This window comes from Equus przewalskii, chromosome 31 (genome assembly GCF_037783145.1).
Source record: "Equus przewalskii isolate Varuska chromosome 31, EquPr2, whole genome shotgun sequence".
Taxonomy (NCBI): Eukaryota; Metazoa; Chordata; class Mammalia; order Perissodactyla; family Equidae; genus Equus; species Equus przewalskii.
In genome coordinates this window covers 8,434,524-8,449,300 of record NC_091861.1, presented here as the reverse complement: position 1 = coordinate 8,449,300, position 14,777 = coordinate 8,434,524, and the positions used below count along the sequence as shown (strand labels likewise).

At 35.3% G+C, this 14,777-nt stretch overlaps 1 protein-coding gene and 1 long non-coding RNA gene across 2 annotated transcripts in view; one reads left to right on the top strand and one right to left on the bottom strand.

Annotated features, from left to right (window-relative positions):
- The window catches only part of DNAH14 (dynein axonemal heavy chain 14), a 417,787-nt gene that overhangs the window by 147,258 nt on the left and 255,752 nt on the right, over positions 1–14,777 (top strand). The window contains exons 21-22 of the mRNA XM_070602297.1: positions 1,359–1,604; positions 7,747–7,868. Coding sequence (XP_070458398.1) covers positions 1,359–1,604; positions 7,747–7,868 — 368 coding nt within the window. The remainder of the gene's footprint in view (positions 1–1,358; positions 1,605–7,746; positions 7,869–14,777) is intronic.
- Positions 1–14,777, bottom strand: part of LOC139080637 (uncharacterized) — a 68,474-nt gene that overhangs the window by 11,750 nt on the left and 41,947 nt on the right. The gene's annotated exons all lie outside the window — the stretch shown is intronic.

Genomic DNA, 14,777 nt, shown 5'->3' with positions numbered 1-14,777 from the left:
TGCAATCAATCAAATGAATAAATTATGATGTCATGTGACAATCATTCTGTCCAAGATGTTATGCAGGCTCTGAAAAGCCTGTGACATGAAAAGCATGTCACAAAGTAAGTTAAGAGGAAGAGGTCAACAGTATGCATCCGATGAACACAATTACTTTATGGTTGACCATTTTTACTTTTTTAGAAAGCCATGTGTTTTATAATAGAGGCAGATAATTAAATATGGGCATTAAGATTCATCTGAAACCTCTCAGATATTGCTAAGTCAATCGGAAAATCTGATCATTTGTCAGTCAGGTCCCAAACCTTGACCATAAAGATTTGAAAGGGCTGGATTCACTTGGTTGAAATTTTGCTTTACACAATACCACTGTCTGGATTTAGGTTTTTAACCATTTCAGAATGTCATCATTAGGCACAAAGTGCTTTATTCAGCTTATAAATTTGATGGCCCTATGGTTTCTTATCTGCCTTTGGCTGAATAATCAAAAGGCAGACCTCTTTCCCAAAGATGTTACTTAAGGCCATAGGCAGTCAGCTGATTCCACCATTCCTATACCCATCTTTGGCAGACCCATAAGAGAGATGATGAAGACTAGTCATATTTTTTCATAGTTCCCACTGAATTGCATTACCAAAACAGGGATTAGGCATCACTTTTTAACCCCACGTAGGTGACACATGGGAGCAGTGTTAGATTCTTCTTTCAAGAATAAAAACAATCAGCCCAGCTCATTAATTCTAAGATGTGGAGATGAGAAGCTCTCTGTGTATCTGTATTACAGTGAGTGAATCTGGAGATCTTATATCAGGATCTTGTCCTATGGGAATTGGCAATCAGTGCACATGGAAAGAAGGCCTATATATACTCTACTAGTGTATTCTGAGAGACACTTATCCTCATGGAGCTGTGGCAAAAAAAGGGAAGCCATGGAAAGCTGTGTCAATTAGAGTTACATTCTGTCAGATGATTATATCCCAAGAATTACTACAGAAAGTAAAAGCATGTCACAAAGTAATTAAGCAGTTGGCATTAGTGCAGAGAAAAGAAAGGTGAAAGAAATAATACCATCTGCACATATACAGAAGGTGCTGTTAACTATTCTTTACACTGACTAGAATCAGAGAAACAAGCATTGTGGTTAGAAATTTTCACTGAGCATGAGGAATGTGAAATAGAATGATTAAAAACTGAAAAGGGCTATGTCATGAAGTCTCTGCTTAGGATGTAAACCTAACTGGAATTGGAGCTTCAGTACTTCTGATGTAACTTCAACATGTTAATTTAAATCTTCCATTTTAAATGTGTCAGGAATTATTTGCTCCACTGGATATTAAAAAGTAATTTTTTCATTTTAGATGTTTCAGTATGAAGATAAAATAAACGAAATATCAACCTCAGCAACTAATGAAGCTGCTCTTGAAAAAATGCTATTTAAGATTATTGATCTTTGGAACACTACTCCTTTACATTTAGTTCTTCATCAAACAGAGGGCAACTCGATCCTAATAATTTCATCTGTAGATGACGTATTAGCTCAGTTAGAAGAGTCTCAAATCATATTTGCAACAATTAAAGGATCTTCCTATCTTGGGCCCATTAAGGTAAATATCATGGCAAAGGGGGAATATTTTAATTGTCTATAGTTTTATTTATCACTTTAATTTTTTTGCATTCTGCAAGCTTTTGAATTGTATAAATCATTCATATACTTATATAGAAATGAGATTGAATATTTGGTAGTTTGAATGCCAAAAATAACTTTTTATGGGAACATTATTAATTGTTCATGAGGAAATGTCAGAAAGTTCAATTTGGGCAGACAAGATAAATTTAGATCATATAAAAATATGGCCCTATAAATCATGACTTTTACCGGCAGTGCCACTGCTGCTGGAAATATCCATAGTTCTGGCAGTGCCCATGCCAAACCACTGCCTTGCGATTCTGCTTGCTGAAGATGAATGCTTCATTTTCATTTCCTGAACTATTGTTCTTAAAGGTTAATCCTACCTCCATACCTGTGTGTCCCTACTATTTTATCTAGAACAAACAGCAGCCTCCACATCTACTCAAGTATAATTAGGAATTAAACCACAGGGTCAGCTTGCAGTCGTTGTTCCCTGTTAGTCTCTCTCTGGGGAGCCCAACATCCAATAACATAGCTAAGAATCACTAAAACTTAAGGAAATTCAACAAGATATGTAATAATATAGAGATATTTAATAGTAAAATTAACATAACTGATTACAGATAGAATGAGAGAGAGAAATATGTACTCAACAAATGGAATTCACATTATTTGCAAACAGATATTTAGAGAAAATGTCAATTAATTGGACCTTAGAGAAAAGAACTCAATAAGTTACAAAAAGGGATAAACCTTAGACCACATGCTCTAAACATGAGGTAAAATTAAAAATGAAGAACAGAAAAATAGCAAAAAAAAAAAAAAAGACAACAAAATCATTCACAAAAAAATGGAAATTTAAAAACAACCATAAGAATATACAGTAAATATAATCAAATTTTTTTTAAAGTAGAAATAAGCAGAAAGGAGAGAGTTATAAATCAAACCTTGTCACAATTGGCTAGAGCCCTGTAAAAAGGAATATTTAGAGAATTAAATGCCTTTATTAAAATGTAAAATTTAATAAAGGATAAGTTAGGCACACTCAAGCTGAAAAATTACAGCACACACACAGAAAGACTTCCACTTCCAGGCAAGATGGAGTATACGGACGAGATATTCCATCCTGCCCGAAATACCCAAAGCAGAACAGAAAAAATATATGGAAAAATGGTTTTTAGTACACTGGACATCAGGCCTTGAGGGACAAGGATCCTTGAGAGATGGAAAACAAACTAGGCAAGCCCTATGATTGCCCCAACTTACTGCCTTGAGTTTCTAGGCCTTGACTGGGGGTAAAAGAGAGGAATCAAACCAGAGCCTGATAGACTCCCTGATGTTAAGAGATGCTGTTGAAAGACTGAGGAGCCAAAGGAGGCTAGAATTTGTAGGATAAAGTAACAGGAAGGACAGATCTGCATGGAATGAGAACTTCAAGGATCTGTGGAAGGTCCCTACTCAAGTATTCAGCAGACCCAATCACTGGCATGTGAATGTAAGGAAACTACTCGAGACCAGGGAAATGACTGCTTGAGAAGATGAGAGGGAACCATTCACACAGGGCTGGGAATAGTGCCCAATAGTGTTGTGGAATCAGCCACAACAGAAAACCTTATAATTCATGAGCATGAGATAGAGCACTTAAAAGGATTTTGCCACAGTAATATAAAATAATTAGCCTAGACTAAATGCTGCTCTTATTCTCCCTAAAAAATCTTAAAAGCAAAACCCAAAATGATGTCGCTGTGTCTAAGTAATTTAATTGCACTCAAAACAAAGCTCAAGAATATTTATAGGAAAACAAAAATATCCAGTACCCAGTAGGGTAAAATTCACAACATCTGGAATCTAATTAAAGATTATCAGACATTCAAAGAAGCAAGAAAATGTAACTCATAATGAAAAGAAAAATTAACCAGTGGAAATTGATGTGGAACTGACACAGATGTTAGAGACAAGAACATTAAAACAATTATTATAACTACATTCCGTATGTTTGAAAGTTAAGTAGATATGTGAAAAATATTTTTTAAAATACCAAAATCAAACTTCTAGGGATGTAAACTATAATATCTAATATGAAATATACACTGGATGGGATTAACAGCAGATCAGATATTGCAAGAGAAAAGATTAGTGAGTTTAAAAACGTAACATTAGAAACTATACAAAGTGAAATACAGGGAGAAAAGATAATTTTTAAAAATGAAAAGAACATCAGTGACCTGTGGGAAAACTTTGGGCAATATCATAGACATGTAATTGGAATTTTCCAAGATGAAGAGTGAGAGGGAAAAACAGGAGGAAAACAATTTGAAGAAATAACGGCCAATCTGTTCTAAATGTATTGAAAACAATAAAGCCACAGATTTAAGAAGCTCAATAGACTCCAAGCTCAAGAAACATCATAATCAGTTACTCAAAACCAGTAGAAAAAAGAACACACAAATTACCAACATCAGGAATAAAAGGGGTGACATCACTACAGATTCTACAAATATTAGATGGATAACAAGTGAATATTATGAACAACATTAAATCAATAAATTCAACAAAGATGAAATGGACAAGTTCCTTGAAAAACACAAATTACTGAAGCTCGCTCAAGAAGAAATTGATAACTGGAATAGACCTGTATGTACTAAAGATATTGAAATGATGGTTTAAAATCTTCGGACAAGAAAAAGTCCAGGTCCAGGTGGCTTATACAAAATATTTAAGGAAGAAATTATACACAGACTCTTCGAGAATACTCTAGAGGAAGGAATCCTTCCTAACTCATTCTGTGAGGCCTGAATTACTCTGAGACCAAAACCAGACAAAGACATTGTAAGAAAACTAGAGACCAATAGCCTTCTTGAATACAGATGCAAAAATTCTAAACAAAAATTTCCAAACAAAATCCATCAATATATATAAAGAGGATGATGTATTATAACCAAGATGGAGTAATCTAAGAAGTACAAGGTTGGTTTAACATTCAAAAATCAATCAATGTAATTCACCACATTAAACTAAAAAAGAAAAGCCATATGATCTTCTCAGTACATGCTGAAAAAGCATTTTACAAAATCCAATGTCCATTTCTGATTATTTTCTTAAAAAAAACCTCTCAACAAACTAGGACTAGAAGAGAACATCCTCAACCTGATAAGGAACATCTATGAAAACCTGTGTCTAACATCATACTTACTGGTGAAAGACTGAACGCTTTCCACTAAGATCGGGAACAAGGATGTCTTCTCTCACCACTTCTATTCTACGTTGTACTGGAGGCTCTAGCCAATGTATTAAGGCAACAAAAAGAAACAAAAAGCATCTATATTGTAAAAGAAGAGGTAAAATATTCTTTTTACTCAGATGACATAATTGCCTATGCAAAAAGTCCAATAAAATTACAAAAAATGTAAATAAAACTCACTTTAGCAAGTTTTCAGAATACAAGATTAGTATACAAAAATCAACTGCACTCTATATAATTAGCAATGAACAACTGGAAATTGAAATTAAAAAATGTCAATGACAATAGCATAATAAAGAATATGAGATATTTAGGGATAAGTCTGACAAAAGATATGTAGGACCTATACACTAAAAACTACAAAACCCTGTGGAGAGAAATGAAAGACCCGAATAAATGGAAGATATACTGTGTTCATGCATCTGAAGATTCAATATAATTAAAATGTTCAATATCCCCAAAAGGATCTAGATGTGATGCAATACCAATCAAAATCCTAGCCAACTAGTGATAGAAATTAACAAGCTGATTCTAAAATTCTTATGAAAATGTAAAGGAACTAGAATAGCTTAAACAATTTTGAAAAAGAGGAACAAAATTGGAAGATCAACACTACCTGATTTTAAGACTTAATATAAAGCTACAGTTATCAAAACCGTTTTAGATTTGTTTAAAGATAGACAAATAAATGGAACAGAACAGAGAGTACAGAAATAGAGCCACATATATATGGACAACTGATTTTCCACAAAGGTGTAAAAACAATTCTGAGAAGAAACAGTAGTCTTTTCAGAAATGGTGCTAGCATGATTGGACAGTCATACACAAAACAAATAGATTTTAAAAACCTTCAAGCCATATCTTGTAGCATATACAAAATCTAACTCAAAAACGTATCATAGATGCAAAATGTAAAACTATGAAACTTCTAGAAGAAAACATCAGAGAAAATTTTTGTGACCTTGGGCTAAGCAGGTTTCTTCAGTGTGACACCAAAAGAATAATCAGTAGAAGGAAAAATCTATCAATTGGATTTCATCAAAATTTAAAATTTGTGCTCTTCAAAAGACATTGTTAAGGAAAAAAAATATGAGCCACAGACTTGGAGAAAATATTTGCAAAGCATATATTTGATAAAGGGCTTGTATCCAGAATATATAAAGAACTCTCAAAATACAAAGCAGTAAAGAAATGGGCAAAAGATTTAAACAGACACTTCACTAAGGAAGATATATGGATAGGAAAAAAAACACATGCAAAGATGCTTAATTTCATTACTCATCAGGGAAATGCTAAAGTCCCAATGAGATACCACTGTATAGAATGAGTAGAATTAAAAAGATCATCCCAGGGGCCGCCCCGTGGCCGAGCAGTTGAGTTCACCCTTTCTGCTTCAGTGGCCCAGGGTTTTGCCAGTTCGGATCCTGGGCGCAGACATGGCACCACTCATCAGGCCATGCTGAGGCGGCACCCCACATGCCACAACTGGAAGGACCCACAACTAAAAATATACAACTATGTACTGGGGGGCTTTGGGAAGAAAAAGAAAAAAGAAAATCTTAAAAAAGAAAAAAAGATCATCCTGTGTTTTGGTGAGGATGTAGAGCAACTAAAACTCTCATACACTGCTGTAAAAATGTTACAATCACTTACAAAGTTTCTTAAAAGGTTTAAAATACACCTACCACATGATCCAGCTATTCCACTCCTATGTATTTACCCAAGAGAAAGGAAAGCTTATGTCCATACAAACACTTGCACTTGAATATTCATAGAAGCTTTATTTGTAACAGTGAAAAATAGGAAGCAACCCTGGTGTGTACCTGGTGAATGATAAATATATGGTAAATCTATCCAGTGGAATACTACTCAGCAGTGAAAAGAAATGGACTATTGATATATGCAACAAGATGAAGGGATCTCAAAATAATTATGCTGAGTGAAAGAATTCAGACCAAAAAGAATACGTATTGTATAATTCCATTTATATAAAATTCTATAAAATGCAAATTAGTCCATAGTTTCAGAAAGTAGATCAGTGGTTGCTAGGGATGAGAGAGGTAGGTGTAGGAGGAAGAGATTACAAGAGGGTAATGGATGTGTTCATTACCTTGATGATGGTGATTGTTTCACAGGTATAAGCGTATGTCAAGACATCAAATTTACACTTTAAATATGTGCAGTTTACTTATGTCAATTACACCTGAATAAAGCTATTGAAATATAAAGTAGATTTTAAAAGGAAGAAATATGGAGGTAAATAACAGAAGAGAAATGTAAACGAGTTACAAGTGGTTCCTTCTGAGGAGCCAGAGTTAGAGGATACACCAGTCTGCTGGTTTTCAAATAAGCATTTTAGTATTAATTGGTTTTTAACTATTTTTCCTATTACTTTAATAAATATACTAGTCAGAAAAAGATGTTATATCCACAAAATGAAATTTTCAGAAACTAGAAGAATGAAGAAAACCTATAATTACTAACATAAACCCTCTCTAAAAGACATTATTGGGTTTAAAAAAAAAGCAAGTTACAGAACAATATGTAATATGGTTGTATATATGTGAATTATTAAAGATATTACATGTACATGTACATATGTGCAAAAATGTTTAAAGAAAGGAATGAAAGAATATACATACCAAAAAATTTGTATATTGTATAATAAATAAGACAAAATTGGATGAACAAGAATCTCAAATCTTTCCCCAAACTAAATATAATTAGATTTATATTTATTTATGTGACCCTCTATTAATTACTTGCTGTATGTCGGTGACTGATAATGACGTTTGATCTCAGTTTCTATTATATGACTCTTCTAGAGTATTTTATATATTTGGATTTGTATATATGTGTGATTTCATCATTGTAGGATCTTGTGGATACATGGGATAAAAACTTGACTCTCTTCTCTTACACTCTTGAGGAATGGATGAACTGTCAAAGAAATTGGCTTTATCTTGAACCAATTTTTCACTCTTTAGAAATACAAAGGTAAAAAAATTAAAATAGGCCATATGCAGGCAAAAAACTGCACACCAGCTAATTTATTTCTTGTAATCCTTGAGAGAGCATTTCTTTAATGCACACTCTAAAACAATCCTACCTATAGGAATAGGAGGATAGTCTACTGAATCATTATTGTGGTGTTTTTATTTCATAAAAGATTGCAAGCATTATCTTTTTTTTTTTTTTAAAGCCTTATTTCTGAATTATTGATATAAAGCTATTAAGGACTGGGAAAGAAGTGTCAGATATGTCATTATAGTCCCTAAGCCACAATACTACATGTCTATTTAGTTCTGGAATATTAGTGTGGTTTTGGTATGAACAATAAACATGTTTCTTGGGTTTTTTTTTTACCCTGGATATGAATTTATTTTATTTTATTGAGGTCATAATAGCTTATAACATTGTGAGATTTCAGTTGCACAATATTTGTCAGTCACCAAATAAATGTGCCCCTTCACCCCTTATATCCAACCGTCTGGTAACAACTAATCTGTTCTCTTTGTCCATGTGTTAGTTTATCTTCCACAGATGAGTAGAATCCTACAGTATTTATCTTTCTCTCTCTGGCTTATTTTACTTAACATAATACCCTCAAGGTCCATCCATGTTGTGGCAAATGGCACAATTGTGTCTTTTTTTATGGCTGAGTAGTAGTCCTTTGTGTGTGTGTGTGTGTGTGTGTGTATATATATATATACATATATCACCTCTTCTCTATACAATCATCAGTTGATGGGCACTTGGGTTACTTCCACTTCTTGGCTATTGTAAATAATGCTGCAATGAACATAGGGGTGCATAAGTCTCTTTGAATTGTTGATTTCAAGTTCTTTGGATAAATACGAAGTAGTGGGATAGCTGGGTTATATGATATTTCTATTTTTTTTGGGGGGGGGGAATCTCCATACTGTTTTCTATAGTGGCTGCACCAGTTGGCATTCCCACCAGCAGTGTATGAGGGTTCCCTTTTCTCCACATCCTCTCCAACATTTGTTATTTTTTGTCTTGGTGAATATAGCCATTCTAACAGGTGTAAGGTGATATCTTAGTATAGTTTTGATTTGCATTTCCATGATGATTAGTGATGTTGAACATCTCTTCATGTGCCAATTGGCCATCTGTATGTCTTCTTTGGAAAAATGTCTGCTTATATCCTCTGACCATTTTTTGATCGAGTTGATTGTTTTATTGTTGTTGAATTGTGCGAGTTGTGGGTTGTCTTTTCGTTTTGTTCATGGTTTCCTTTGCCTTGTAGGAAGTTTAGTCTGCTCTTTAGTTTGATGAAGTCCCACTTGTTAATTTTTTCTTTTGTTTCCCTTGCCCAGGTAGACATGGTATTCGAAAAGATTCTTCTAAGACTGATGTCAAAGAGTGTACTGCCTATTTTATCTTCTAGGAGTTTATGGTTTCACATCTTACCTCCAAGTCTTTGGTCTATTTTGAGTTCATTTTTCTGTATGGCAAAAGATAATGGTCTACTTTCATTCTTTTGAATGTGGCTGTCCAGTTTTCCCAACCATTTATTGAGGAGACTTTCCTTTCTCCATTGTATGTTCTTGGCTCCTTTGTCAAAGATTAGCTATCTATAGAGGAGTGGTTTTATTTCTGGGCTTCCAGTTCTGTTCCATTGATCTGTCTGTCTCTTTCTGTGCCAGTACCATACTGTTTTGATTACTATAGCTTTGTAGTATACTTTGAAATCAGGGATTGTGATGCCTCCAGCTTTGTTCTTTTTTCTCAGGATTGCTTTAGCTATTTGGGGTCTTTTGTTGCCCCATATGAATTTTAGCATTCTTTGTTCTATTTCCATGAAGAATGTTATTGGGATTCTGATTGGATTTGCATTGAATCTGTAGATTCCTTTAGGTATGGACATTATAACTATGTTTATTCTTCCAATCCATGTGCATGGAAAGTCTTTCCATTTCTTTATGTCATCATCGATTTCTTTCAATAATGTCTTAACAGTTTTTAGTGTATAGGTCTTTCACCTCCTTGGTTGAATTTATTCCTATATATTTTATTCTTTTTGTTGTGATTGTAAATGGGATTCTATTCTTGAGTTCTTTTTCTGTTGTTTTTATTAGAGTATAGAAATGCAACTGATTTTTGTAAGTTAATTTTGTACCCTGCAACTTTGCAGTGGTTGTTATTTCTAATAGTTTTCTGATGGATTCTTTAGAGTTTTCTATATATAAAATAATGTCATCTCCAAACAGCGAGAGTTTCACTTCTTCATTCCCTATTTGGATACCTTTTATTTCTTTTTCTTGCCTAATTGCTCTGGCCAAAATCTCCAGGACTGTGTTGAATAAGAGTGGTTAGAGTGGGCACCCTTGTCTTGTTCCTGTTCTCAAAGGGATGGCTTTCAGTTTTTCCCCATTGAGTATGATGTTGGCTGTGGGTTTTTCATATGTGGCCTTTATTATATTGAGGTACTTTCCTTTTATACCCATTTTAATGAGAGTCTTTATCATAAATGGATGGTGGATCTTGTCAAATGCTTTCTCAGCATCTATTGAGATGATCATTGGTTTTTATTCCTCGTTTTGTTAATGTGGTGTATCACATTGATTGATTTGTGGATGTTGAACCATCCCTGTGTCCCTGGTATAAATTCCACTTGATCATGGTACATGATCCTTTTAATGTATTGCTGTATTTGATTTGCCAATGTTTTGTTGAAGATTTTTGCATCTATGTTCATTGATGATTTTTGCCTGTAATTCTCCTTCTTTGTGTTGTCCTTGTCTGGCTTTGGGATCAGGGTGATGTTGGCCTCATAAAGTGTGTTAGGAAGTGTTCCATTTTCTTCAACTTTTTGGAATGGTTCTAGAAGGATAGGTATTAAATCTTCATTGAATGTTTGGTAGAATTCTCCAGAGAAGCCATCTGGTCCTGGAATTTTATTTTTTGGGAGGCTTTTGATTACTGTTTCAGTCTCTTGACTTGTGATTTGTCTATTCAGATTATCTATTTCTTCTTCTTCTTTTGCTTTTGAGGAAGATTGGCCCTGAGCTAACATCTGTGCCCATCTTCCTCCATTTTATACATGGGATGCCTGCCACAGTATGGCTTGATAAGCAGTGCATAGGTCCATGCCCAGAATCTGAAGCAGGAACCCCATGTCACCAAAGTGGAATGCATGAACCCAACTGCTGCGCCACCAGGCCAGCCCCAGATTGTCTATTTCTGCTTGATTCAGTTTTGGTATGTTGTATGAGTCTGAGAATTTATCCATTTCTTCTAGATTGTCCAATTTGTTGGCATATAGTTTTTCATACTATTCTATTTGTATTTCTGTGGTTTCCATTGTAATTTTTCCTCTTTTATTTACTTGAGCCTTCTTTCTTTCTTCCTTAGTCTGGCTAACAGTTTGTCAATTTTGTTTATCCTGTCAAAGAACCAGCTCTTAGTTTCATTGATCCTTTATACTATTTTACTAGTTTCATTTTCATTTATTTCTGCTTTAATTTTTATTATTTCCCTCCTTAAGCTGACTTAGGGCTTTCTTTGTTCTTCTTCTTTGAATTCTGTTAGGTGTAGCTTAAGATTGCTTATTTCAGATTTTTCTTGTTTGTTAAGTTGGGCCTATGTTTGTCTCTATAGCTGAGATGTGTTTCCTGGAGGCAGCATATTGTTGGGTCTCGTTTTTTAATCCATCCCACAACTCTAAGTCTTTTGATTGGAGAATTCAATCTATTTACATTTAGAGTGATTATTGATACATGAGGGCTTAATGCTGGCATATTAGCATTCATTTTCTGGTTGTTCTGTATTTCCCTTGTTTCTCATCCTGTATATTTTGGACTACCAGTTCAGTTTGGTAGTTCTCTATGATGGTTTTCTCTTTATTTATCATTTGTGTCTCTGTTCTGGTTATTTGTTTAGTGGTTACCATGAGGTTTGTATAAAAATCTCATAGATGAGATGTTCCATTTTCTGATAGCCTCTTATTTCCCTAGACTAAGCCAGTTCTTTCCCTTTCCTCTTCCCTGTCTAAGTTATTGTTGTCACAACTTATTCCATCTTGTGTTGTGAGTTTGTGGTTAAAATGAAGTGCATTTATTTATTTATTTTGAGGAAGATTAGCCCTGGGCTAACATTTGCCATCAATCCGCCTCTATTTTGCTGAGAAAGATCGGCCCTGAGCTAACATCCGTGCCCATCTTCCTCTACTTTATACATGGGATGCCTGCCACAGCAGGGCTTGATAAGCGGTGCATAGGTCTGTGTCTGGGATCCAAACTGGCTGCTGAAGCAGAGTGTGTGAACTTAACCACTACACCAACAGGCCGGCTTCTATATTTATTTTTGATATTTTCTTTCCCTGTATCTTAAATGTTGTAATTAAGTGTTTGCTAACCTGTTCTGATAGAGAGCTTTTATTTTCTGATTTTGTCTGCCTGTTTATCTCCCTGCTCAAGGCTTTGTAAACTCCTTCTCTTTTTTTCAGGAATGAGGGCCTTCATGAGCATTTCTTGTTGGGGGGATCTTGCAACAATGAACTCCCTTAGCTCTTGTTTATATGGGAAAGTTTTTATTTCTCCATCATATCTGAAGGATATTTTTGCTGGATAGAGTATTCTTGGCTGGAAGTTTTTGTCTTTCAGAATTTTGAATATATCATTCCACTCTCTCCTAGCCTGTAAGGTTTCTGTTGAGAAATCCACTGAAAGCCTGATAGGAGTTCCTTTGTAGGTTATTTTCTTCTGGCTTGCTGCCCTTAATATTTTTTATTTGTCATTGACTTTTGCCAGTTTTATTACTGTATGCATTGGAGAAGATCTTTTTGCATTGATATAATTAGGAGTTCTATTGGCTTCTTTTACTTGTATTTCTAGCTCCTTCCCCAGATTTGGGAAGTTCTCAGCTATTATTTCTTTGAACAAGCTTTCTGCTCCATTCTCCTTCTCTTCTCCCTCAGGAATACCTGTCATCCTTATGTTGTATTTCCTAATTCAGATATTTCTTGGAGAATTTCTTCATTTCTTTTTAGTCTTAGTTCTCTCTCCTCCAACTGAAGCATTTCTATATTTCTGCCCTCCAGACTGCTGATTCTGTCCTCCATAATATCAGCTCTGTTATTGAGGGAGTCCAGATCTTTCATCTCATCCATTGTGTTTTTCATCTCCAACATTTCTTATTGGTTTTTCTTTATAGTTTCAATCTCTTTTGTGAAGAATTCCCTCTGTTCATTAATTATATTTGTGATTTCATTGAACTCTATTTCTGTATTTTCTTAACTGGTTGAGTTTTGTTATGACAACTATTTTGAATTCTCTGTCATTTAGATTGTAAATTTCAGTGCCTTCAGGATTGATTTCTGGGTGCTTGTCATTTTCCTTCTGGTCTGGAGTATTAATATACCTCTTCATACTATTTGATGGAGTGAATTTGTGTCTTTGCATGGTGATAGGGTATGGTCACAGCTTCCACCTGCCACCACTGGGGGCGGGGTCCAGAGCTGTGTCTTCTGAGCCCACCGTGACCTTTGGCATTTGTGCCTGTCCTTAGAATCTATGCTGACAGGTCTGTCTGCGATTTCCTACTCACTTGCTCACAGCTACTGCTTTTCTAACCTACACCATGTGCTCTGGTCAACTGGCTGAGCTGGAGCACTGGGTAGGGGGAGGGGTGTTTTCTTTTGCCTGCACATTTCCGGGGCATTCTCACTCTGCCCTTGCTGTCTGCTCTCCTGTGGTACTGGCTTGATGAAGACACCCCCACAATAGCTTAGCCACCTCTGTGTGGGGCTTTCCCATGGGCTGTGAGGGAACTTGGAGAGTGAAGGTGTTCCTGCAGAGATCCACCCCTTCCCCTCTTTTCTCAGAGTAGCTCATGGTCCGGCACCCTCAGTCACTGCCATCAGAGAAGGAGAGGAGGTCCTCTTACCTCCTTCCACTTCCTCTGGGAGTCCAGCATCTCCATCTTCAGATGTATGGCTGCATGGGTTCTTCAGACACCTTTTGTATTGTGTGAATGTCCTCTGTTGGTTGATGAATGTCCTTTTCATCGTATCTTAGAGGGGAGAGTCTAAAGGAAGAGCTCACTGTGCCATGAAGTTGACGTTACTCATAAACATGTTTTTAATAGCATTCATACATTAATGATAGTTTCTTACTTTGGATCATGTGAAAGAATAGAGGTCCTAGACAATTGCTGAAATTTTTGCCTTTTCTTTCTATTCATAGCATTCAAATTAATTGGTCTCTTTTTAAAGTGATTGGTCTTAAGAGTGCTTAAGTTGAGACATACGTATTTAAGAGAATTTAACCTACTGACAGTAAATCACACAAGCTAGTGTAGGAGCCATTCTGAAATAAGGTAGGAAGTCATGGAGTGTGTAATTGTTAGGCATATTACGCAGACAATAGAAGACCTTGAATATTAGGTTAAATATTTTGAACTTTATTTTAGGGGCAAAGGCGAGTTATTTGAGGTTTACAAAATAGAATGAGTAGGTGTTTAGATAGGAGTATTGCTTTGTAGGGAACAACATCCATTTTTGTTATACACATCTATTTCTTGTCCTGTGAATGTTTTAGATTCTTCTATTAGTCTATGGTTATTCTGATAGTCCTCAAAGGTCAAAGCACATACCTAAGAAATATAGCCTTAAATTCAAATTTTAATACTACTTTTTTACTAAATATTTCTTAATTTATGGAGAGGCAAGACTCCTAGGTAGGGGGTTCAAAATGTCACCAGGTGTTCTTTTACAGGATTTGTTATGAAGTTGAAAAGGGGGCTTTTAATTACGGGATACAGAAGGCTTCTGTATATAGTTGTAAAGACAAGAAATAATAGGTGTCTATTGGACCTGCCTCCATATAGTGGCTAACGAAGGACAATGGGCCCTAATACAAGGGTGAAAATGTGAAAAAGAGG